This window comes from Sceloporus occidentalis, unplaced genomic scaffold, assembly GCF_023333645.1.
Source record: "Sceloporus occidentalis isolate IW3139 unplaced genomic scaffold, rSceOcc1.0.p SCAF_4, whole genome shotgun sequence".
Classification (NCBI taxonomy): Eukaryota; Metazoa; Chordata; class Lepidosauria; order Squamata; family Phrynosomatidae; genus Sceloporus; species Sceloporus occidentalis.
The window spans coordinates 144,764,308-144,790,157 of NW_028316984.1; the positions used below are offsets into that span (position 1 = coordinate 144,764,308).

The 25,850-nt window shown below is 42.5% G+C and overlaps 1 protein-coding gene across 5 annotated transcripts in view; it reads right to left on the reverse strand.

Moving 5' to 3' along the window:
- Positions 1–25,850, reverse strand: part of MGA (MAX dimerization protein MGA) — a 112,731-nt gene that overhangs the window by 12,806 nt on the left and 74,075 nt on the right. For all 5 annotated transcript variants that reach the window (XM_089521905.1, XM_089521904.1, XM_089521901.1 and 2 more), the window contains 5 exons: positions 19,670–21,861; positions 14,207–14,331; positions 9,099–9,147; positions 8,118–8,300; positions 125–236 (listed from right to left, as the gene is read on the reverse strand). In XM_089521905.1, coding sequence (XP_089378031.1) covers positions 125–236; positions 8,118–8,300; positions 9,099–9,147; positions 14,207–14,331; positions 19,670–21,861 — 2,661 coding nt within the window. The remainder of the gene's footprint in view (positions 1–124; positions 237–8,117; positions 8,301–9,098; positions 9,148–14,206; positions 14,332–19,669; positions 21,862–25,850) is intronic.

Here is a 25,850-nt window from a genome sequence, read left to right on the forward strand (position 1 = left end):
TTTCGTATTTGAAAATCTAATTCTCATACTTCTACTAGGACCTCAGCTCCCACAGCTTCACCACTTGAAACTACTCGTGTTTAATGCTTAGAATTCTTTTCAAGTTTTAGTCAATCTTTCTCACCTGAAAGTGCAGAAATTTTACGAATCAAGGTGTCTTGCTTGCGCATCAACAAGTTCTTCTGACCTTTGAGTTTATCTGCCTGATCTGTTAGCCCTTGGATCTCTTCAAAGGCCTGAAAAGGACCAAGATATAGTTTTATATTCCAGCAGAGCATACACAAACACACACACAAACAAATATGTTTACAATTAATAAAACAGTCTGATAAAGAGATTTGCATCCACTTAATAAAACATTCTAGCAAAGAGATCTGCAAATTAAAACTATGTGTCCTCCACTAAGAAGATGATCTCAAATACTTTAGAGCAAGTAGCTATACTTCAAAAAAATACTGAAGCCATATCCTAAGCAAAAATAATGTTAACGGTAAATTGTAACTTTTTACAAAAATGGCTCCTCCTATACAATCCTTCCCGCACTCTCAGGTCCTCTGGGAAGAATCTCTTGCAGTCCAAGAAAACCAGACTGGTATCAACTTCCCAGAGGACGTTTTCTGTTGCTGCTCCAAAAGTCTGGAATGACCTGTTCGAAGAGATCCGTCATATAACACCTTTGGAGGCCTTTAAGAAGGCAATAAAAATGGATCTCTTCCGGCAGGCATTCCCAAATTGACCTCCTTCGAATGTTCACTCTCCAGTTGGGAATTATTATTTTTAATGCTATTTTAAGGTGAGAGGGAGATAGGGAATTGGATTTTATATGCTTTGCTATGTTTTTACTTGTGGTTTGTTGTGTTCTATTTTTATTGTTCTTATGTTTGTTGTTACCCGCCTTGATCCAGTACAGGGAGAGGCAGAATACAAATAATAATAATAATAATTATTATTATTATTATTATTACTACAAAGTCTCAAATTTTAGCTTGAGGGAGACTCAGCTTGCACTGCTTCCCTACTTGATATACATTGGAAAGTTTTTTAAAATGGGTTTTCCTGAATCTGCATGATGCATCTTTTGAAACCTTCTAGAGTGTTATGTAAGTGTTTTGCATCAGCCCTGCCCACCTCCAGCAGCCCTATATAGATGTCTTCCTGTCGAAACCGTCAGTTCCATGTACACCAATGCAGCAATCCACATGGCAGTCAGGACGTAGCATTTATATGACATGACAAGTTGAGGATGAGGGAAATTGTGTGAGTTCACAGATGACCAGTTGAAGAACTACAGTTACCAGCATACAAAATTTCCCTTTTTTTAGTGTTGTCTGTGACTCACACAAATGGGAGACTAGCAAGCCACACAAGTATGAGGTCGAAGTATCATTCCAAACAAGTCAAAAGTTAACTGAACATTAAGTGAAATGCAAGACATTAAAACACTGAACATGAGGATAATGACCCCTACCCATACATGGCAATAAAAGCATACAAGCAGTTTCAAGGGATGGAAATAGCCTGAAACATCAAAACACAGTACAGATGTCAAACTTCAATGATACAGTCCAGATCAATGATGGCGAACCTATGGCGCGTGTGCCAGAGGTGGCACTCAGAGCCCTCTCCTTGGGCACATGTGCCATCACCCCAGCACAGAGTTTGCCAGAGTTTGTTACTAGAAAGCCAGAGGGACATGGCACTTTGCAATAAATAAGTGGGTTTTGGGTTGCAGTTTGGGCACTTGGCCTCTAAAAGGTTTACCATCACTGGTCTAGATATACTGGAAGGAAGGAGTTCTCCCAAAAGCAGTATCAGCGAAGACCTTAAGTCCAGTCTGTAGGTCATAGTGTCCCCTCAAACATCACACCTGCCAGGAAAGTAGAAAACATGACAATGGCCTATGTGGAATGGGCTCAAAATCAATTGAGAGGGTCCTTGGATAGCTGGTGCTACCCACTTCAAGAAGCACTGTGACAAAACAGGTAGTTCTTTTTCGTCTTTGGGTCTTGTGTCTTTTTAGGTCTCACAAACAGTTTTTGTGAGGCCTGAAAGGCGAAAGGCACAGAGACGAAGAAAGGACTGCCTGCTTTGTTGCAGTGCTTCTTAAAGTGAGTAGTAAATGAACTGGTTTGAAAGGTATTGGCCTTCAATACAGAGGGCATAGGCCTTCATTGTCAATAGGATTATATCCTTTTGGGCTGCACAAAGACAGACCGCACAACTGGTGGTCACGGTTGAAATCAGAAAGTCTTCCAAAATAGCAACTGAAGATTACAGGTAGCCATAGGACTACCTTCAAAGGGCTTCCCACAAAGGGGGTGTTCTCACTTGCGATTTACAACAGTTTAAAATACACTGGTATCGGTTAAACCGATTCAAAATACAACAGGTGTTATCCCACATTCCAAATCACTTTTTTTGTTCTCATTTACCAATTGATTCGCTGTAAATGATCCGCTTTCGTTCCTATTCATGAATGAATCGGTGTATATTTAAACCAGTTCTGTTACTTTTTCGTTCACATTCACTTGTTTCAGCTGTCAATCAAAGTGACGTCATCATGACGTCGCAATAATTCGGAGTAACATGCACCGATGTATCCTGTACCTGCATTCCCACTACCTGACCGTTTTTAATTTGTTTTAAATTTCGCGTTTTTTTTTTAAAAAAAGAGCCAATGAGGAGGCGCTTAAAGTGCCTATAGGCCTATGAGCCTAAGCTCCGAGTCCTGTAATTTCCGGTCTCTCTTACTTTTGTTATTCGTGGGGAAGGATGATTGAGGGAGAGAAAACTGCCTCCCCAAAGCACTTCTGCTTGGCTGCCTTGGAAGAAAGACCCCAGAGAGGCTGGGAGAAGTTCCTCCAGCAAAGCAGTCATCCTTCTGGCTTGGAGATTTGGGGAGTGATTTTTTTGGAGGGGCGGCAGCCAGTGAAAATCATCTGCATCCGAGGCTCTTCTGTTGCATCTCCCCAGACAAGAAGGAGCCTTATTCGTCCTCTTCTGTGTCTCCCCATATTAACTGCCATAACTCAGTGCTAGGGAATCCTGGGAATGGTAGTTTATTATGACACCAGCACTCTCTGGCAGAGGAGGAGAAATGAGGAGGAGAAATGTCTCACGAACACAACAGTTCCCATAATTCCTTAGTACTGAACCAGGGCAGGTTAAGGGGTCTCAAACTGTATTATTCCTACAGTGGGTTTTGAACTACAGATGAGGTTTTTTCATAAATTAAAAAAGTTGTTACCTTAGAAATTATATATTTCTATATATACACACACAAATATACATTCATATGTGTATATACACATGCGTGCAAACACACACACACAAATATATATGTGTGTATATACCTATATGTTTGTGTGTGTATGTGTTTATATATATATGCGTGTGTGTGTGTGTTTGCCAAATCGCATCAAGGAGGAGAAGGCAGTGGGTAGAGACTCTGGATCCAAAGCCCAGGGTTGGAAAATCGGATCAAGGAGGAGAAGGCAGTGGGTTTAAGTGGGTAGAGACTCTGCATCCAAAGCCCAGGGTTGGAATACACACACACACACACACACGGTTTCCTATGTCTCCCCAGATTCCGTTTGGGACAGAGAGATGGAAAAGCTCTATTTCCTCCCAGATTGCTGTGCATCCAGCCTCTCTCCGTTACAAATGGTGTTCAATGGCTCTCCTCACACAGAGGGGAGGTTGCAATCCACCGGGGGGAAATCTATGTGAATGGAAGAAAATGGCGCTGGCGATGCTGAAAGAGACCAAAGAGGGTGACACCCCAGGCCAGCCCATCCGCTCCACTCCTCCCATCCAGTTAACCCGATTCAGAGGCTGAATCGTTCCTATTTAAATACTCCGATTCCTATCCCGAATCAAGGAAAAATAGAAGGGTTGACCCTTCTATTTTTTTACTCCGGTTTATAAGCCTCTAACCCGGATTAAATAAAATACACTGATACAGATTCGAATCGTAGTGGAAACGATTGCGGGTTAATCTAGAACTGTTCTAGAGTTAAATCGGGTTTCAGTAGGAACACAACACCTTGAATTCAATTTGAAAACCGGAGTATAAGCCAGTGAGAACAACCCCTCAGTTGTTCCAAGACTAGTTCCAAGTTCCAGTTTGGCATTGGGCCCAATGAGAATGGAGTTCTTGTAGCCCTTACGAATCAAATAAACAAGAAGATGGAGCTGTAAGTTCATAGGGTAACACCAGATCAAAGGCAGAGATAAGCCCTAGTCAAGAGAGTGAGCAGGATGTCCAAGATGTACCCAGTAGTGCCCTCAGAAGGAGGAATATGTAGAGATTCCAAGAAGTCTTGAAATTTCTTTCACTTGCAGAGAACAAGCACCTTGTGGAAGGTTGATGAGCAGCAGCAATAATATTCCTGGACAACAACAGGCAAAGGTGTTGAGGTGGTGATATGTGACCTGGCCTCAATACAAAGTGAGCAGAGGCAATCTGCATGGAAGTCAAATGTAGACCCCTCGAGACAAGTGGGGAGAACATAGCTGCCAGGGTCACCAGGGCATGATGGGATGCAAGTGATGCTAGCTATTACCCTTGTGAGAAGAGGGAAGGGCAGAAAGTTCTACAAGGTGATGCCACCCCATGAAACAGGAAGGAATCTCCACACAACCTCCCACAACAAGTCTGTGAGAAACAGTCTCTGCACTAAGCATTTGCCTCAGAAGCAGACATCCAGTACCAGAGTGCCCCAGTGACAGAAGATCAGTTTCAGAAGTTCACGATGAAGCCTCCACTTGTGCAACAAATTCAACATCCTGTTGAGCACGTCTGCCAGAACACTGTCTTCCCCAGGAAGGTGAACACCCACAACTGATGTCTCTTTCAATGCACTGTTCCAAGAACCATTGCATGAAGCAGAGGAGAGTCATGGATTGAGTCTCCCTCCCTCCTGCTTGTTGACTGTGGTATTGTTGGTCAATACTTGCAATACTTTGCTTCACAAGAGTGTCTCAAGAGTGGAAAACCTTCTCTGTCACCAATAGTCCCATGGCATTGATGGGTACCGACTCTTTTCTTCCCATGCCCATAGTACGTGTATAAAAAACTTGTTGAGGTGAGCTCTTCATTCCATCATCAATGTGGCCATTGTGATGAGTGCTTGAGGTTGAGGAAGAGAGAAAGGAACAACACTTTGAATGCTGGCTGCCTTCAATTATGATACATGCGTGTCTGTAAGTTGAGAAATTTAGGTCAAAAAACTGACCCAAACATTGTAACTTGACTTATACACAGTTCAATACGGTAAGTCCTCCTGAGCCTCTTTTCAGTCGGGCTGCCTCTGCGGGAACAGCCCAGCTGGGGAGAAGCTGGGAAGGTTGATGGATCGCCCTAAAGCCTCTCTTAAGCTGAGCTGTCCCCATGGAACAGCCCAGCTCAGAAGCTGGGAAGGGCAATGGTTCACCCCAAAAGCCTTTTCCCAGCCAAGCTGCCTCCACAAGGACAGCCCAACTGGGAGAGGCTGGGAAGGGCGATGAATCGTTCCCGAAGCCTCTCCCCAACTGAGCTGCCTTCGTGGCGACAGCCCAGCTGCTAAGAGGCTGGGAAGCCCAATTCATTGCCCCTAATGCTTTGTCCCAGCTGACCTTGTATTATCAATGGGTCATATGAAAAGCCACACTTTTGGCCTCAAAAGTTGACTTTGACTTATACATGAGGCCAACTTATAGTTGAGTATATACGGTAGCACTGAAAGGAACAATAGACCGTCCTTGGAATGGTAAGCCATTTCATGGAAAGTCTTGAAACAGATCAGTGACAAATGAGAGGCTGCATTTGATGTCTGGTAAAGTGTGTGAGTGTTGTGGTGGATGCCATGTAGCCCAACGTCACCTTGTTTGGCCCTGATCCTTCTATACTAAAGAACCAACTGACAAAGAGCTGTGAACTGGATGTCTGGGAGGAAGACAGCCTGGGCTTTTGAATTCAGGATTGCTTCAATGAACCATAACCACTGAGTGGGAACCCAGAGAAACTTCTCTCAGTTCTGCAGGATGCCTAGTTTTTTGAGAAGACACAAGATAACATCTATGTCTAGCAGAAACGGCTGCTTGGAGGGTGCTACAACCAGGCAGTTGTCTAAGGAATACAGAATGAGAACTTTGCTATTGAAGAAAAGACATCACCATTGCCATGACCTCTGTCCATTGCCATGAAGAGGTCAGGACTCGAAACCAGTTGGCTGTTTTCCCTACCGTGAAGCATAGAAACCGTTTGTGAGAAGCCCAAATTGAAATGTGGAAATAGGCATCCTTCAAGTCAATTGCTCTTATATTAAAGAAAGGAGAGAGTTGAGAGCCACCATTCTGAAGTGTCATGGAGAATCTAGAAATTGATGTCCTGAGGTCTAAGAAGGGATGCAAACCTCCATCTTTGTTACAATGAAGTACCAGAAGAATCCCTGAAAACACTGGGAGAAGGAACCGGTTCTATATTACTTTTCTGCAAGAGTGTGTCTGTCTCCTGAAGAAGTATGATAGAGGTCAGTGTAGTACGAAGGATGCCTGTGGGAGGATAATTCCAGAATTCAGTAGCACAGCTTCTTTTGACAATGCTGAGAACCCAGGAGTCTGAGATGATGGAGACTTAAGTAGGGTGGAATTTCTTGAGTTTGCTGTGAAATGGAAGTGTAGGCATTGGTGACATGATCTTTTGTGGAAAGACAGCACTGGCATTTGTGGTTAAGGCAGCAGCAAAGCTTTTATGCCAGAGGAAGTCAAAGGAAACATTTATAAGTCTCCCCTTCATGCTTAAAATATCCAGGCTTGAATTCAAACCCAGAAGAGTTTGGCTTTTGCACAACTAGGCAGGAGAAAGGCATGTTGATACTGAGCTTGATACCAAGCTTAACCGCAGGCCTGCAGCAAGGCTGTACTAAATCTATACCAAATCTAGTTTTTGAAATGGACTGGACTTATGGATTGAACTCGTACTTCTTAAAGGTGAATCTCTGTGTATGCTCTAATTTCAGATCTGTATCAGTGCTGAACAGAACCCAGCTGTTGAATGGGTACGTGTTGAATCACTAATTGTGCTTGCTCCAAAAGCCCTCAAGACTGAAGCCAGGCATATCTTCTGAGAACCACCATGCTGGCTATAGGTTTACCACCACAGTCTGTTATGTGGCAAGAAGTCATTATCTGTTGTCCAGCCAGTTTATTTGTTTTGGACTAGAGTAGTGAAGCCACTCTTCAATCTTCATCTCCTTAGTTGTTCAACAAAGGAGTCAGCTTCTCCCAGAGCAGCTTGTGGTATGCACTCAATGCAGGCCAGATAATTCAAAATCTTGCAGATGCCAGCAGCAAAAGAGCACCAGCAAGAAAACAAGCCCAGAAGGTGAGTGTGGCTTCAACTGCCAATGCTAGGCAACGCATAACTGAAGTGCCTAGTTAAATCCTAGGGCTGACTAGGCCAAAGGCCATGATCAAACCAAATATAGATCATCGAATATGGATCCTATCAATGCTGCTGTACTGATGGAAGAAAAGGAACTAGTGGGTTTGGCAGGAAGGCCACTATATAGGGATGGTAGAAGTGGCCAGGGCCGCTATATAGGGATGTTGGAAGTGACCAAAAACAATATGCATCGTGATGATGATGATGATTTGTATCCTGCCTCTCCCTGTATTGGATTGAGGCAGGTAACAACAAACAAAAACAATAAAATCAAACATGTCTATCAATGGATAAAAGCATAACAGGACATATTAGATCCTAGTTCCCCAATCTCCCTCCCACCCTAAAAAACAGTTCCCAATAAAATGGTTAATAAAATAAATTGAGATCAAAGTCTGGTGGGTACAGCTAAACAAATGGAGAGAGAAAATTCTGAGGAGATCAGTTTGGGAAGGCCTGCCAGAATGAAGAATCATGTTTTTTACTCAAAATAAAGTCTGTTTGGATTTAAAATACAAATAAATCCCCTGATGGACTAAAATTGATATAACTGAACCAAGATTCCTCAACCAGATGGGTATATTCAGTAAAATATTAGTTATAATAATTCCAACATTTTTAATCTATCCCTCCATATTCAACTGTACCCTACAACATTCCTCCAAGTGGAGGCAATCTATGAAATACTGACTTGTTTAAGGATGAAGCACTTGGAAACTTTGGGGAAAGCCTGCAATCCCAAAGTTGCCTTCAGTTTTTCAAATAGTCCTCTCATTTCTTTCCGACGACGACGTTCATTTGCTGTGTGTGTTTGACGATAGTTAGCAAAGGTTTCTTTTGCATTCTTTGGTTTTTTGTTTGAGGACTCAGGTTGCTGTAAAAAAGTGGAAAATGCCTGTGAACACTTAAAAAATGAAACACAGAGACAAAATAGTAACCTGTATGATGCTTGTGGATATGGCTCTGTTTTTCAACTGAGCAGATCTCTGAAGCAGTAATGGCTGAAACCTCATGTTGGAGATGATACATGGAAAATGAAAGAGCCATGCAGGAACTGGGAAAACAGCTTCTATTTCACAAGATTAGTTATACTCAGATCTAAGCACCACATATATACAACACTCTTAGCAGTCTTCTTGGCAAATGCTTCATAATTCTAGAGAATATGATGGGGGAAACATATGATGGAAGCTTAGTACACATGGAACTCATAAAGCCTTAGGTCTATGTCTAATTTTCTGTGCAATGGGCTTTTACCAGTGCAACAACTGAGAGGAAAGGTAACAGTGCAGAACAGCCAGCTCTATGGGCCTTCTCTCTAGTTATTATCCTGTTATCTCACTGCCCTTTCTGTCTGTAGTACTTGCAGGACATACGGTGAGCTGACTATTGATACAGTACAACAGAAGTAGATGCCAAAGTACTCATTTTGTTTCCCCACTTTTTACCATTCATGATCCACAATGCTGCCTGTCACTCATTCTAAAACTAACATGCACGAGCCTTAGTACAGGTTATTGAGAGAGTAAGATTACAGAACAGGTTTTACATTTAGGTAACAGTGGGCATCACATCTTGTTCAGCCCTTACAATGAATGTAAGTAAAAACGGTGCATCTCTGGATTGACAATATATATCATCAGAATAAAATATATGAATGAGCATGTATTACCTTAGTAGTTTTGGCCACCATCTTATTAGAATGGTCACGAACAAGCTGCCTAAAAATAAAATTGATTTAAGTTATGAGGATTTTGATCCAGGCTCAGAGACATTTAAATAGACAAAACAGGCCACTTAATACAAATATCTAAACATGTAACAATCTTCCCATGTTCAGCCTGTTTTCTGCAGCTCCAGGGAACAGAACCCAGAACAATGGATTCAAACTATGGGAAAAGAGAATCCACCCAAACATTAGGAAGAACTTGACAGTGATTGCTGTTCAACAGTGGAACACGCTTCCTCGGAGTGTGGCGGAGTCTCCTTCTTTGGAGGACTTTAAACAGAGGCTGGATGGCTAACTGTCAAGAGTCCTTTGATTGTGTTTGGCAGGGGCTGTACTGGACGGCTCGTTATCTCTTCCAATCCTATGATTCTACCAGATTAAACTGGAAAAATCAAAAAGTAAAGGAGAACTCATATCAAAGATGATAATGGGATAGGAATAAACACTGAAATGTTCCCACAAACTTCAGATTTCTACTGTAAAACTTCATTTTCCTTTTCAAAGTGAGTGACATTGCCACCCATCTCTTTCACTAAGCTTGAAATATGATAAAATTGATTTAACCTGATAATCAAAACATGCTTTGCATGAATTATTGAGTCACTGCAAGGTTCTTCACCTCCTAACAGCTGGAAAATTTCTAGGATTGTCGTCCTATCTAAAACATCATCTACCAGTCCAACAGTGAAGGATTTTCATCCTATTGTACTTAGCAATCAGGACTCTCAAATGTTACCCTCAACATAAACTAACAGAATCAATTCATTTAATGAATTCAATTCAATGTCTAATTAACAATTTGTAAGCTGCTCTGGTAGCCTTTGGCTGAAGAGTGGGGCATAACTAAATAATAATAATAATAATTATTATTATTATTATTATTATTATTATTTAGTACCGAGCATATTGATTTTGATCAAGTGGTTTCATACCTTGGCAAAAATTAACAGATGCCATTAGAATAATAATAATAATAATAATAATAATAATAATAATAAATATAATAATGGTAATGATAATAATAAAAACTTTATTACACAATACATGATGGGAGGGGGCTCATTTTTGGCTGAGTGGTTCTATTCAGGAAAGGCTGCTGGAAGAGATCTGTCTTGTCTAAGCTAGTCATTTGACAGATCTCCTCCGGCAGGGCATTTCACAATCTGGGAGTGGTTGCAGAAAATGTCAGTTAACAGGTTGCAATAGATTCCTCCCAGAAGATCTGAGTGCGCGGGGTGGATTGCACGGAAGTAGGCGATCCCTTAGGTAGGTTGGACCCAGGCCATGTAGGCTTTAAAGGTAATAACCAACACCTTGTACTGTGCCTGGAAACCAATAGCCAGTGAAGTGATTTCAAAATAGGTGTTACATGGTCACATAGGGGCCAATCTGGTTGCCATATTCTGTATAGTTGGAGTTTCTGGACTAAGCACAAGGGTAGCCACATTTAGAGCGCGTTGCAGAAATCAAGTTGTGAGATTACCAGTTGCATGTACCACAGTTTGCAGGTCCCCCAGTTCCAGGAAAGGGCACAGCTGGCATATCAACTGAAGCTGATAACAAGCATTCCTGACTGTTGCGTTTACCTGATTTATCAGCTGGAGCGACAAGTCTAGGAGCACCCCCAGACTGTGAATAGAGTCCTTTGAGGAGAGTGTGGCCCCCATCTAGGACTGGAGGTTATAACCCAATACCTGGTTTAGGGGGTTCTATGTGAGTACCTCTGTTTTGTCTGGATTCAGCTTTAGTTTGTTTTTCCTCATCCAGTCCATTACCACTAGAAGAGTGATGAATTTAGTCCATTATTCTAACCTGTCAAAACCCCTATTACTTTACTATCTCTAGATGCCTTAAAGGCTTTTGCTAGGTTGGAGTTGGACTATCTTGATATAAAAGTTCTTGATATGAACTTTGGAGACAAATACATTTCCCTATTTAGGAATCTCTTCAAGTAATGATACACCTCACTAGGAGAGACTCTTTGCATTACATATCTTGGGATAATCTCTGCCAACTGATTTCTAATAACTATGGGCCCATTAATGGATTGATTTCAGCTTGTGAGTACTGATGACGTGGACAAGATCTTTGGAAATGTGAAGAAGATATGCCCTCTCGATCCCTGCCAATCATGTCTGGCTGTCCATGGGGGTGATTCCTTGATGGCATTTCTTAGAGGTGTCATCAATGCATCCCTTAGGGAAGGTTGTGTTCTAGCTTGTTTAAAGGAGGCGATCGTTAGGCTGTTCCTGAAAAAAATTTCATTGGACCCCCTGGATATGAAAAACTACAGGCTTGTATCTCATCTGCCATTTTTGAGCAAGGTGATCGAGAGGGCCATTGCCCTTCAACTCCAAGCTATCTTGGATTATCTAGATCCATTTTAAATCGACTTCATGACGGGATATGGGGTGGAGACTACCATGGTTGCTCTGGCTGATGACCCTGTTGGTGCTTCTAGACCTTTCAGCGGCTTTTGACACAACAGACCATAACATCTTCTTGGAACGCCTGAGAGATTTAGGAATCGGAGACGCTGCATTGCAGTGGTTCTGGTCCTTCCGCTCCGGCAGATTCCAGAGGGTGATATTTGGGGACAGTTGCTCCTCAAAAGTGGAGTTTAAATGCGGCATTCCTCAAGGTGCCATCCTGTCCCCGATGCTATTCTCTCTCTCTCTCTCTCTCTCTCTCTCTCTCTATATATATATATATATATGAGAAGCCACTGTGAGAAATCATCCGCAGACATGGGGCAGGGTGTTATCAATATGCTGATAACACCCAAAAATATTTCTTTATATGTCAGTCAACAGCTTTGACAACAGATGGTATTTCTCTTCTCAATTAGTGTCTTGAAGTGGTAATGGTCTGGATGAGGAAAAACAAGCTCAAATTGAATCCAGACAAAACGGAGGTACTTACAGTAGGGGCCCCCAAACCAGGCATCAGGTTGCAACCTCCAGTCCTAGATGAGGTCACGCTCCCCTCAAAGGACTGTGTTTGCAGTCTGAGGGTGCTTCTTGTTTTATCGCTCCAGATAACAAATCAGGTAAATGCGACAGTCAAGAGTGCCTGTTATCAGCTTCGGGTGATACACCAGCTGCACCCTTTCCTGGAAGTAAGGGACCTGGAAACTCTAGTACATGCACTGGTAAACTCAAAACTCGATTTCTGCAATGCCCTCTACATGGGGTTACCCTTGTGTCTAGTCCAGAAACTTTAATTAGTATAAAACATGGCAGCCAGGTTGGTCACCAGAAAATTCAGGAGTGACTGGATAACACCAATTTTAAAGTCACTTCACTGGCTGCCTATTAGTTTCCGGGCACAGTACAATGTGTTGGTTATTATCTTTAAAGCCCTATATGGCCTGGGTCCAACCTATCTAAGGGATCACCTACTTCTGTATAACCCACCCAGCATCCTCAGGTCCTCTGGGAGGAATTTATTACAACCTATAAAGGCCAGACTAGCTGCAACCTCCCAGAGAACATTCTCTGCTGCCGCTGCCAGATTGTGGAATGCCTTGCCGGAGGAGATCCGTCAAATTTCCAGTCTAGACAGCTTTAAAAAAGGTGTTAAGACGGATCTCTTCCGGCAGGCCTTATCCGAATAGAACAATTGGCTAATGATTTCTCCCCACATTAAGTATCATTCTACTATTTCCCAACAGATTGTTGTTATCATCAGTATTTTAACAGTTGATTTTACATTGTAAAGTGTTTAATCTTTTTAAGGGGGAGGTTAGATATAGTATTGTACAGACTGTATGTAGTGTATATTGACGGCCTTTCAATCATGTAAGCCACTCTGATTGCTCCTGTAGCAGAAAAGCGGGGTATAAATAAGTTTTGTTATTTATTATTTAACACATGGATGAAGCAGAAACAGGAAGCATGGAAAAGTTCCAGCTATCCCTTTTAGGACACATTCTTCTTATCAAAATGTTCATACTCCCTAAACCATGTTTTCTTTTCCAGACATTATCATTAATATCCTCTTCCACTTTATGAAGAGAAATGTCCATTTCTAGAGTCCTATAACAATAATTCCTGCCAAAATCGCAGGACGAGCATTTAAATCTCTAAAAAAAATGTAATTACAGATGATTAACAATATTGACACACACATACACGAACACAACTATGTATATCTGTGTTGTTAGATACTTTTATATACACTTCCTAGGTGTCATCCAATGAAGCTGAATAGTGGGAGATGCAGAGTTAGTGGTACAGTGTTGATATTTTAATTTGTTTTAAAAGTCTTTTAATGCTGCTTTTAACTTGTGTTTTAAATTTGTGTTCTTAAAAAAATTAAAGTTAGTTTAATTGTATTTCACCTTCTTTTAAAAATGAATTACTGAGCCTACACACTCAAAATCCAATCCAAATCAACATGGATAATCTACCTGCTGAAACACAACTCCACATGAAGATGTGAAAAATGGGAAATTATAGTTTGAACAAACCATGGAAGTCATACATACGGGGTACATATGAAAAGGGAATGAGGATTCAGGAGTATACTTGTGTTTAGTTGACACTGTAATCACATGAAGATAATTAAGTCTGAATTAGGCCAAACCTAGAGTATATTGATGGGTTTTGAATGATTTGATACTACCATACTTTGAGGAAAAAAGATGGGCAACACAGTTGGCCCTCTGTATCCACAGATTCAAGCATCCATGGCTCGAAAGTATTCAAAAAATATATAAATTCCAAAACCTAGATTTTGCCATTTTATATAATGAGCACTATTTTACTATGCCATTACATTTAATGGGACTTAAGCATAAATGGATTTTGGTATCCACAGGGGCTCTTGGAACCAAAACCCAGTGGATACCAAGGGCCCACTGTACTGTGTTGGCAATCTCAGTAGAACTTTCCTTCCATTCCTATTTCAGGCTGTTTAAAATCAGCCTTTGGCGATTTTCCATCCTTCTACTTCTCATTGGGATGTGAAGGATGCCCACAATCTCACCAAGTTGTCAACTGAACATCATTATGCTATACTACCCAATAATAATTTTAATACAAGCTTACAGTTCTTTGGACAGTAGAGCATGGGTAGCTGTAGCCTTCAGGCGAGCTATATTAATTTTCTCTGAAAGCTCCTCTACAGTTTCAATGTCCACATGCTCTTCAACTCCACTGGATTCACTTTCATCCTGAAAAACAGCAATAAAATAGTGAAGATCCTGTAGAGAAACCACAGATTAAAATACTTTTAAAAATGAAAGCAGAAATAAATTATCATCTTTAATATGTGGCAATACAATTCTGACATTTTCCCCTAATGCATATACTAAACTGTTAAGCTTGTATCAATATTTTTAATAAAAAATACTGATAACAAAACAAATCTAGAATCTGTCACACAATCCTTCAGTGTATAATTCTGACCATAATTGTAACAACTGAAAACAATTACATGATGCATTTTTGTATTTCCAGTTACACACTTTCTTATTCCTATTAGATTAACATAAAAGCACATGTTGCTTACCTGCAACCATATTTCTTTGAGTGGTCATTTGCGAATTCACACAAATGGGTTTTCCTGCACCTGTGCAGAGCATATTCAGAACTTTCTAGAGCTATTAGAAGCATTTTGGCAGTAGCCCCACCAACTCTCCAACTGCCTTACTGGCTCTTTTCCTGCCTAAACCCTCAGTTCCATGAATGCCAAAGCAGCAGCCCAGGATGTAAGGAAAGGCAGAGCACAATGAGGGGAGGATGGGCAGTTTGTGTGAATTCACAGATAACCACTTGAAGAATTAGTTACAAGTAAGCAACCTGTCCCTCTTTGTTATGGTTTCTGTAAATGTACACAAATAAGTTAGACTAGCAAGCTGTAGCCTAAGGAGGAGGGAGTGCCATGCTACACAAGAAAGGCACATTGCTCCCAAACAGAATCACCGTTTGTGAACCTGAGCTAAAGAACATTGAGACACAAGAACAAGCAGTCTCAATGATGTGGAACAAGCAGTCTCAATGAAGTCAAGCAGAAAAATACAATACAGAGATGCAATGGAAACAACAACCAATCTAAGGAGATTCACACCCGCAGAAAAACAGGCTTGCCTGATAACTTGTATGTTCCACAGAGAGTTGCTAAATCCCAGCGACAGAGACACTTTGGAGTTACTGGCCAACTCTACTCTGTAGATGAGTGACAGAATAATAATTCTGGAAGGTAACAACTGGAAGCAGTTACTGGACTAGCAGAAAATACTGACAACAAGAAGGTATGATATACAAACACTTCTTAGTCCAAAGGAAAAACACACTACAACCTGAAGAGCGAAAGAAAAAAAAATGTGAAACTGCACAATCATGGCTTCAGTAAGCAAAAAAGGGCTCAGCAAGCCCTTGAAAAAGTGAAGAACATCTACGAAAGGATCTTCAATGTAGAATAGGGGCAGTCGTATGATAAAGCGACTGGAGGACATTATATGAGATAGTGTGGCATCAACAAGCAGATCATTCAAAAACAAAAGTACACCAAGGACTAAATAGCTATTTAGGATAGAGAGTGAAGCGAAAAAAATCTAAGCTCAGCAATAAACACCACCAGCAAAGAGACCAGAGAGAAACTGTCCACACCAGAAAAGTGAGTACTTGAAGGTGTGGACAGTTAATCCCATCCAGAGATAGTGTAAACAGCATCCATCTGGAGAAGGACGCCAGTAACAATTTCTGGAATTATGCTGGTTATCAGAGATAAGGAAATAGTACTTTGCCCAGTTCCATCAATACACTGGCACCAACAGAAGCAGTGTTAGAAAGTACAAGATATGATCCCTGTGACAAACAAGACATGCTGTACCTAAAAGCCTAATGTGCAAAGATTACCAGCATGAGACATGCAGTGCCTGCTGAAAGGTGACAGCAACAAGTTGAAAAACATCCTTGTGGAATGTTATTCCATTCTGTGAACGCTTGCAGAATATGTATGTAACATAAGCTACATGTTGGAATGATAGTATTGTCAGCAGGAAAAATGAAGAAGGTATCTGTGACACCCCAAAAAGAAGCATAAGGATTACTTTATGACAAGAGCAAGCCTTAGGAGCAAGCACAACACACAGGTATGTGCAATTAAGACTATTTCCCAAATAAAGCTGTATGTGTGATTCAATAGGATAAACCAACAATATACCAGGAATGGTGTAGTGCCAACCAGATCATGCATGAATAATTGAATAAAAGAAATAAAGAATCATAGAGTTGGAAGAAACCTCAAGGCCATGAAGTCCAACTCCTTGCCACACAGGAACAGACCACCAAGCAACCCGACAGAAAGTCATAAGGCCTCAGCCCAAATATCTCCAAAGAGAGAGGGGCCACCACACTGGGAAAAAGTGTGTTCCACTGCCAAACAGGTACTGCTGCCAGGAAGTTCCTCCTAATGTTCAGGTGGAACATCCATAGGTGTAGCTTGAATCCACTGCATCGTGGCCAGCATGAGCATAAGAACTTTATAGAGACTGTACAACACTGCCACAAAACCCCGATCGTATAGATATGGGGAGCCTAAACAAAGCATAAAATACAGTGTCATATGTAAGGGACATCATCTTGCTCCATATGTTGATCTCAAAGGGCTAATGGTGAGTCAAAGCAGCCTACCAAACAAAAAGAAACAGCCCACTTGCAAGGAGGACTGTAACAAAAACCACACATTGCCAAAAACAATGCGAAAGGAGCAATCAGAATGCAAAGGTTTTTTTTTTTTTTTTACTGTAGCGGCAGCTATTGGACATCCCTGAGCAAGTGTACTGTTAGGGCACAGTGACTTGGGAAAGCAGACTCCGCCCCCAAAGCCAAGCCAAGGCAGGAAGCAGGGAGGGAGGGGGGGAAGAAAGAAGGAAGAAGGGAGAGAAGGCTGGGGGAGGGACTTTTGTCCCTAATGGCAGTGCGGCTGCATGTGCACCGCCATTGGGGACAATATGGGCTTGCCATAAACGGATGTTCAAATCCACAGATAGCAAACCCATGTATAAGGAGGACCCACTATACTGACATTGAGGGTCAGTATAGAAGATGGCTCAGTTAGAGACTGATTGGTTTGGTTATATCCATCCTATCCCAAGGGAGATGAAATGTATCAAAAAGAATCTCTTGGTAAGGAGTGAATTGGCCATCTGTAAATGCGGAAGGTATCAAGCAACCTGCCTTCAGTATTTAGGGAACAATCAATCATGGTTAATTGGTACAGAACAAGTAGATGGTCACAATGAGCAATGCTCAGTACTGTATAAGGGATCACAGACAGAGGAATCAGAAGTCTGGCCGACATTCTTCCGTTCAGCATGAAGGAATGGTACCAACGTTGGGCTCTTAATATTTTTCTCCAAGAGGAGTATCAGGATGGTCTGCAGCCAATGTTAATGCTGATCTGGCTACCACCTGATGTTTCTTAGCCAGTGTGGGAGAAGGTGCCCGCCTGAGGGCCAACTGGTCCAACAAGTCTGCAGAGTTAAGACCAAAAAGGATTGAGGTAGGGCAGGGAACAAGTAGCCGGAGATCCATCAAAAGTAGATCATTTCTCAACTGCTGAGGGACAGGCTGAGCTCATACAGCAAAGCTGTTATCCTTGCTTCAATAATACGATAGGTCTTTGTCAAGCACAAACAGCAAGGTAAGCCTCCATTTAAATCTGTTACTTCATCAGAAATTACGACGCTCCTCTTAAAATACGAATGAAAAACAAAGAAGAATTAAGAAATAACCACCAAAATGCAGATTGATACTGTCTTTAGGAGATTTTTAATTTTGACAAGAAAATGAAAGAGTTCCTCAGCCATTGCTGCTGCAGTGAACAAAAAGGAACTGAAGGTTTAGGTGGGAAGAGAACCAGGAAAGCAGTTGGAGAATGAGTAAGGCTACCGCCAAAACGCTTCTAATAGCTCTAGAAAGTTCCAAATATGCTCTGCGCAGGAAAACCCATTTGTGTGATTCACAGAGACCACAATGAAGAACAGCATTTTCCTGGATCTGCTGATGGACCTTCATCCACCACTGAATATACATATCTGGATCTTGGATTTTGGGGTATATCAACATGTTGGTGAGACATTAAAAGAAAAAAGGTAAATGGAAAAAAAAAGTTGCAAAATGAGATGCCATGTTTCTCAACTGGACAGCTACCAGGTATGTTGGACTATAAAGGATCAAAAGAATACTTCTGAAGCAACCAAAAATAAAATGTGCCCTTAGGGTCAGCAGTGACAACTTCCATGCCATTATCTGTAAATCTCACAGTGTACCCCCAAGCTAGCAGTTCAAGTAATGAGCTACCAACAGTAAATCTGTTAAATAAAGAATTTCAATTAGTGTTGATAGCAATTAATTAAATTCCTAGCTTCTAATGTTTATCATTATTAAATTAATGTTTAAACCTAATGTTGTAGTAGTAGTTGATACTATTAACTTTACATCTCGCATTTGCCCCATGACTGGGACCCAAAAAGGATTACACAATAAAAGCATACAAAAAAATCAACATTAAAACTGAATGAAACTATTATCCATATTAAAAACATATTCTAAAAGATTTCATAAGTTAAATAATGCAATTTAAAACAATACAGCACTTATATCAAAAGGGGTTTTTCAAACTCTGGCATTAGATATGCAGCTGGAAAATTACTACAAATACCCCAAGGCGGTACAATGAAGTTAGAGAAATTATTAATAACATATTCCACATTATGGGTACTGGGTACAAAGGCAGGATACAGGCCGCCCAAAAAGGGCGGTCTATCCGTGCCTTGTTTTGCTGAGCGAGGGAGCCACAGCGGACAAACCGTGTGGCTCCCTCGTGCAGCAAAAAGAACCCTTAAAAAGTGGGTTCTTCTTGCGGCGTTTGTGACGCCGCAGTGTGCCAATGGCACAATGACGCCGGGACATGCGGACACTAAGCTTCCGTCACATCAAAATGTCGGCACCCATGTGTACAGGGCACCACCATTTTGACGCCCCCGTCACGTGCTAGGGGTGAGGCCAGTATGGGTGGTGCGCCCTCGGCCAACCCTTAGCACCTGACGGGGCCCCCACAAAGGCCCTTCTGAAGAGGGCCTAAGTTACTTGGTCACAGCCATTGGAGGGGAAGGGTGAAAAGTATGTAATCTAATAATGATAATATTTTGTAAAGTTTTATTATACATGTTGTATTATGGACCATAAAACATGTAAATAAATTATTTTAAAAAATTACAAATATCCCAAGCCCAAAGTTCTGCTTTTGGGAATCATTGTATTTTTTAGCTATGGGCCAATAATAAGGGTATGTAACATTTCCAGATGTTTAACATTACATTCTGAAATCTATGTTGACTAGGAATTTAAGTTTTTTTCACTGCTGGACATAACTTTTTTAATTCTGTTAATTTAAGGTAATTTAATGCAATCTCACTAAATTAAAATGAAATAAGGTAAACGTGATCTTGTTTAAATCACTTTATACCAAGAGTAATCTTTTTAATTTAAAACCTTACTCACCATTGTCTCAATATTCACTACATCTTCACTCTGATAGCCAGATATCTCATCAACCATCTCATCTGCAGAGTCATCTGTTTTTTCTTCTTTTTCTGTGTCATCCATGGTAATATCAATAATGGGTGGAGAATCCTTTCTGTGATGGCTGGTTTTCAGAGTATTCTGCTGTATGCATTTAGCAAATTTCTCAACATGCTTATCGGCACCTATGCTAGTATTGTATTCCAAAGCAACCAACTGCCTAAATGTTTGGCTTTCTTCTTGAGTATCAGCAGCTTCCTTTATATGCCTATTAGTCTTATCATTCTCTTGCAAATCAGGATTTATTTTAGGTAAAAATTCCTGACCATTGTCCAAATTTTTGTTTGATGATTCATTATCTTGGACTTCGACACTAGTGGTCTTCTCTCTCAGTTCTTCTGTTTTCCTCTCAGCTACCACAAAGTTATCTTTTTCGTTCATGTTGCTTCCCAGTGGTACTGGATCTTGTGTTTCCCATAAAAGAGGTTTCAACTTGTTTGCTACTTTCTTTGTAGAATCAATGTTTACCTTGTGTTTGTTCCATGATTTCTGAGGCCATTCAGCAATTATTCTCTTTTCCATATCTAACTGTGTCTGCTCAGCTCCTTCTATACCAGCATCTGGGTTTTGTGCTTGATTACAGTGTGTTTGCTCTTCATACGAACTTTTTAACTGTTCAACTTTTTCCTCTTCTAACGTATCATGTGCAAGGGCTACAGTCTCACTGCAGGTCTCAGGTACAGTGTCACAACTATATAAAACTTTGCCTTCAGTGTCTTCAGGATTTTTAACATGCTTCCTTTTAACCATCACTTCTTCTTCACTTTTTTTGTCCTCGCTGATATAGGTAGGGTCTGATGATATATCAGCACCCCTTACTAACTGTAGTGTGCTTTTTGCATCTTTGTTAGCTCTCTCTAATGTACCACCATTCTGGTCACACGTAAGCTCTTCAGCATGCAACTCTGGTTGATTGGCTGGCAATTTATTTTCTTTTGGCTCCACAGTTCCCACAACTTGTGAATTTGTTATGTTTTCTTCTAGTTTAATGGCACTGAACTCATTATTCTTACTCTTAAGGGAAGCAACTTGTTTCACAGCAGGGCTTGGAATATTCTTCTTCCCTGGAAATTGAAGCAAAGCAAAGCTGCCAGACTGAAGAGAGTTTAGATTATCTGTAGTGTTTGGTTGCCCACTACTGCTACATTTTATTTTAAAATCTGAACTCATATGATTAGTGTTACTTTTTATTCCTGAAGGACAAATTCTCAGAGTCAATGTTCCAGTTTGGGATACAGGAACAAAAGCTGGTGAAATGACAGGTGCTGCTTGGGTAGCTGAAACAGGACATACGGGCATAGATGTAATGGACTTCAAAGTACAGTTTGTAATAGATGTGGACAAAGTAGAAGGGATTTCAGTGGAATGGAGAACAGGTGTGGCAGAAGATGGCATAGCCAAAACCAAAGGGACATCAGTTACAGGAGGCACAGACAGACTGGAAGAATCCTGAGTTGCAGCAGACCTAGACAGAGTAGTTGGGCCCTGAGAGGCAGGGGACACAGGCATAACTGAAGACTCCACAGTGGGTTCAGGCAAAACAGAATGGGCTTTAGTGGTGGGCAGCAAGAGAGGAGCATCAGTGGTACTAGGCACAGACAAAACTGAAGGGCCCTCAGTTGTAGGTTGCTTGGGCAGAATAGAAGGGGCCTCAGTAACAGAAGATGCAGATACAGTGGGAGGTGGTATGGGCAATACTAATGGTACATCACTGATTGAGGGCACAGTGACAACTGAAAGACCTTTAGAGGTAGGGGGCACAGATGTAGGCAAAGGGGATATAGGCAATAAAGGCATATCAGAAGTACAGGGTATGGATAAGAGTGAAGCTGCTTCAATGTTAGGAGGTGTTGAAACAACAGCAAGGGGCAGAGACATCGAAGGAACTTCAATGGTAGGTGTACTGGGTAATAGCGAAGTAGGTATGTTGGTTGAGGTCTCAGGCAAAACAGAAGTGGTCTCTGTGGTTGTGTATTCAGAAAAAGTAGGAGTCACAGACAAAACTGATGTAGCTGTGGTAGTCTGAATCACAGATGAAACAGAAGAGGACTGGCAAACAGAAGTTTCAGGAGTCTTAGAGGGTGTAGGCAACCTGATTCCCACAACAGAGCCTGTAAAGAAGTAAGAAACATTATTACCATTTCTTGCCATATAACTCCAAGTTTTCCTCAAATAAGCAACTTTATACTATACATACTTTATCAACTTTAGGGTGGGGAGGGAAACCTCTAAAGGTTTAGGAGAAATAAAAAGAAATAATTTAACAGAAAAAGATATGAAGTGCATTTTTAGTTTTATTTTTCAAAAATGGATGTTGTTCCTCTGGAAGGAAATCAGTACAAAAGCAAGGAAATAAATAAGGCATCACGGGAAATGTGAAACAAATTTTCTTAGAGAAGTAGGAGTTTATCAAACAGGAGAAATTTCTCTTAAATTCGAATGAAAAGAAAGTGTGGCCAAAACACATTCACTTGAAGTCGCTAGTTTCGCGCAATTACGTGAATACACATTGCATTCAAACTGGCTTTCCATTGCCCGAAAATAGCATGCCATTGCCCGAATTTGAGTGTGGCAGTCTATCACGCAATAATGTGAAACCACATGATTGTGTTCAGACTGACTTCCCATTGCCCAAATTTGTGTGTAGTGGGTTATCACGCAATAATGTTAAACCCCATGACTGCGTTCAGATTGCCATCGGATTATACTGTACTTCCAATTCCCCTTGTCTGATAAACTCCGTAGTCTAGGAAGAGGAAGTAGCTGTAGGAAGATCTGATACTTGTAATTTTATAAAATCACTAGAGCAATACTGTATACTGGAGGTCACAAAATATCTTTCATCCCTTCACTTGTGAAGCCTGTCCATGCCACATGAAAACTGACTCCTTCTAAACCCACTGCACTATTTGAGAGGGGGGGTGCAGTAGAAACAGGAAGTTTCCCCTCCCTAATTCTTTTGCATTTACTCAATTCAACACTAGAAGTTGACTTCTGGAACTTCTCCAGTTCATTTAAGTTGTGGTGTACTGTTACAACTACCAACAGAGACAATATTAATCACTTAGTCCAATTTAAGTAGAAAGGGCTTCAGTAGTTTTAACAGGATGTGGGTATGTTATTCATGACTTTTCTTTATATACATGCGCAAGACAAGTTTTTCCATTACAATATTACTTATCTTAACTTAGATCCCTTTGCAATCTGGTTTTGGCTCACAATTTGCCTTGCTATCCTAAAGCGTGCCAGGGAGAAGGACAGGTTGCTTACCTGTAACGGTATTTCTTCGAGTGGTCATCTGCGAATACATACAAATGGGTTGTACTGCACCTGCGCAGTGCCTTCGGAAACTTCTGGAATCACTAGGCAAAGTACTCTTTGCAACATATAGAAACTTTTTGGCGGTAGCTCCGCCCATCCCTTATAAAGCCCCTGTTTTCCTGCTCTTTCCCAGTTCCGCAATTTTTCCGCCGAGTAGGCGACAAGAGAATGAGCCAATATAGAGCAGGACACTGAGGGGAGGATGGGCGGGATTTGTATGTATTCGCAGATGACCACTCGAAGAAATACCATTACAGGTAAGCAACCTGTCCTTCTTCTTCGTGGTCTCTGTGAATCATACAAATGGGTTGAGACTAGCAAGCTGAGGTTGACGGCGGAGGGAGTGTCATGACACCTATATCAACCAACAAATGTTTATTGGATACCAATAAATGAGAGAACAACACAGTGTCCATGATTTCTTTGTTTGATACTCGCATAGTAGCTCTTTGAACACACATCCCATGGGATGTCAAAAAGGCACATTTAAACAGCGAGCCTAGTGAGCTCCTGCACCTTGGATAACATCAGTACAATGCGTAATCATGAAAAACAAAGCCAACACCCATCGACCATAGTCTAGTGTAGCCCCGATACCAAGACAGCCCTACCAAAGGCCGCATCTCTCTTAGCCCTGGTATCCAACCTGTAATGTCTAATAAAGGTTAAGGGCTGTGACCACACTGCAGCCTTGCAGATATCGTCCAAGGGTACACCAGACAGAAAGGCTGAAGATGCTGCTACCGCTCTAGTGGTGTGAGAGCGGAACCTAGCCGGCAAAGGCTTACCCAAGACTTCATAGGATAAGCAGATAGTGTTAGACACCCACTTTGAGAGTCTCTGCGCCGATACAGGCAATCCTTTCTTGGGCTCCGAGTAGCACTGAAACAGTCTCTCGGAGCGGCTAGAGTCTCTAGTCCTATCAAGGTAAAAGGCTAGGGCCCTATGGATGTCCAGTGTGTGGAGAGCCCTTTCAGCATCGGTGGTCGGGCTCGGGGCTAGGGTAGGAAGAACAATGTCCTGGCACATGTGAAACATAGAAACAACCTTGGGCAAAAAGGTAATGTCTGTCCTAAGGACTACCTTGTCCAAGTGAAACCTGAGGAAGGGTTGGTCCCAATGTAGGGCACAGAGTTCGCCCGCGCGGCGAGCAGAGGTAATGGCCACCAAAAAGACCGTCTTCCAAGTCAGGAGCCTGATGTCCGTGGTGGCCAAAGGCTCAAAGGGTCTAGCCTGCAAAGCTCCCAACACCGCCTCGAGGCTCCAAGCCGGGGGCGGTAGGGATGCCTGAGGATGTAGGTTGTTGCATCCCCTCAGGAAACTTCTGACCAAGGGGTCTTTGAAGTAAGAGGGTCTGCCCTCGAACTGAAAAAAGGAACAGATGGCCGACAAGTAGCACTTAACAGATGTGAGGCAGAGACCAGAGTCGACCAAAGACATCAGGAAATCCAGGACCACAGGTGTCGTCACTTGGGCCGGAGAGAGGTGTCTGTCAGCCAAGAAACGGAGGAACTTGTTCCATTTCAGCGTGTAGGACTTTCGAGTAGCTGGTTTCTGGGCGGCTAGGATGACCCTGCGCACCAGGGCTGGGAGCCGTGCTAGGGATGGATTCTCTATGCCACCAGAGGAAGGGTGTCGATGTCGGGATGTCAGACACGGCCTCCCTGAACTGTGAGAAGATCCGGTCTGTGCTCGAGCCGGAGAAAGTTGCCCTGGGAGAGATGGAGAAGGCAAGGGAACCAAGGCTGTCCTGGCTACCACGGCGTGATCAAGATCCCGTCGGTGGCATCCGATGTCATTTTGGACACTGTCCTGGTGATCAGAGGAAAGGGGGGAAAGGCGTAGAGCATCACCCCCAACCATCGGAACCCAAACGCATCTCCGAGGGAGTCCTCACTCCGCGTCCGGGAGCAGAACTGGGGACAATGGGTGTTGTGGACAGTCGCGAACAAGTCTATCTGCGGGGTTCCCCACCGACTGAAGAGGTCGAACACCGTCTCTGGGTGAAGTCTCCACTCGTGACATTGAGACAGAGACCTGCTGAGAAGATCCACCAGGTCGTTCTGTGTTCCCGGCCGGTGTACCGCTTGGAGCAGGATGTTCCGAGCTATGCACAAGTCCAATACCTTGAGGGTGATGTCGAGGAGGGTGCGTGATCTGGTCCCTCCCTGCTTGTTCGGGTAATACATTACGGTGGTGTTGTCCGTCCTGAGCTGAACAACCTTGCTGGAAAGGGAGGACTCGAACACCCTTAGGGCCTTTTGCACTGCCAGCAGCTCCCGGGTGTTGATGTGCAGCGTTCTTTCGTTGCGGGACCACTGGCCCTTGGCCCACAAGTCCAGGGTATGCGCTCCCCATCCGTCCTCTGATGCGTCGGTGGTCAGCACCACCTCCGGCTGGGGCTGCGAAAAAGGCACGCCGGCGCAAACATTCCGGGAGTCGAGCCACCAGTGCAGGGAACGGGCGACTGGTCTTGGAATGGTGAGGAGACGTGATGGAGAGTCTGTCTCTGGGTCGAAAACGGACAGGAACCAGGACTGGAGAGACCGAGATCGAAGCCTTGCCCACGGCATGACGAACGTCGTCGATGCCATGTGTCCGAGGGCCACTTGGACGTCCCTGGCGGTGACCCGTCTCCGGCCGATGCATTGGCTGACGGCTCGACAGAGCGCTCGAAAGCGGTCGGAGGGCAGGGACGCTATACAGGTGTCTGAGTCGAGGGTCGACCCGATGAACCTTATTCGCTTGGTGGGGAGCAGTTGAGACTTTTTGAAGTTGA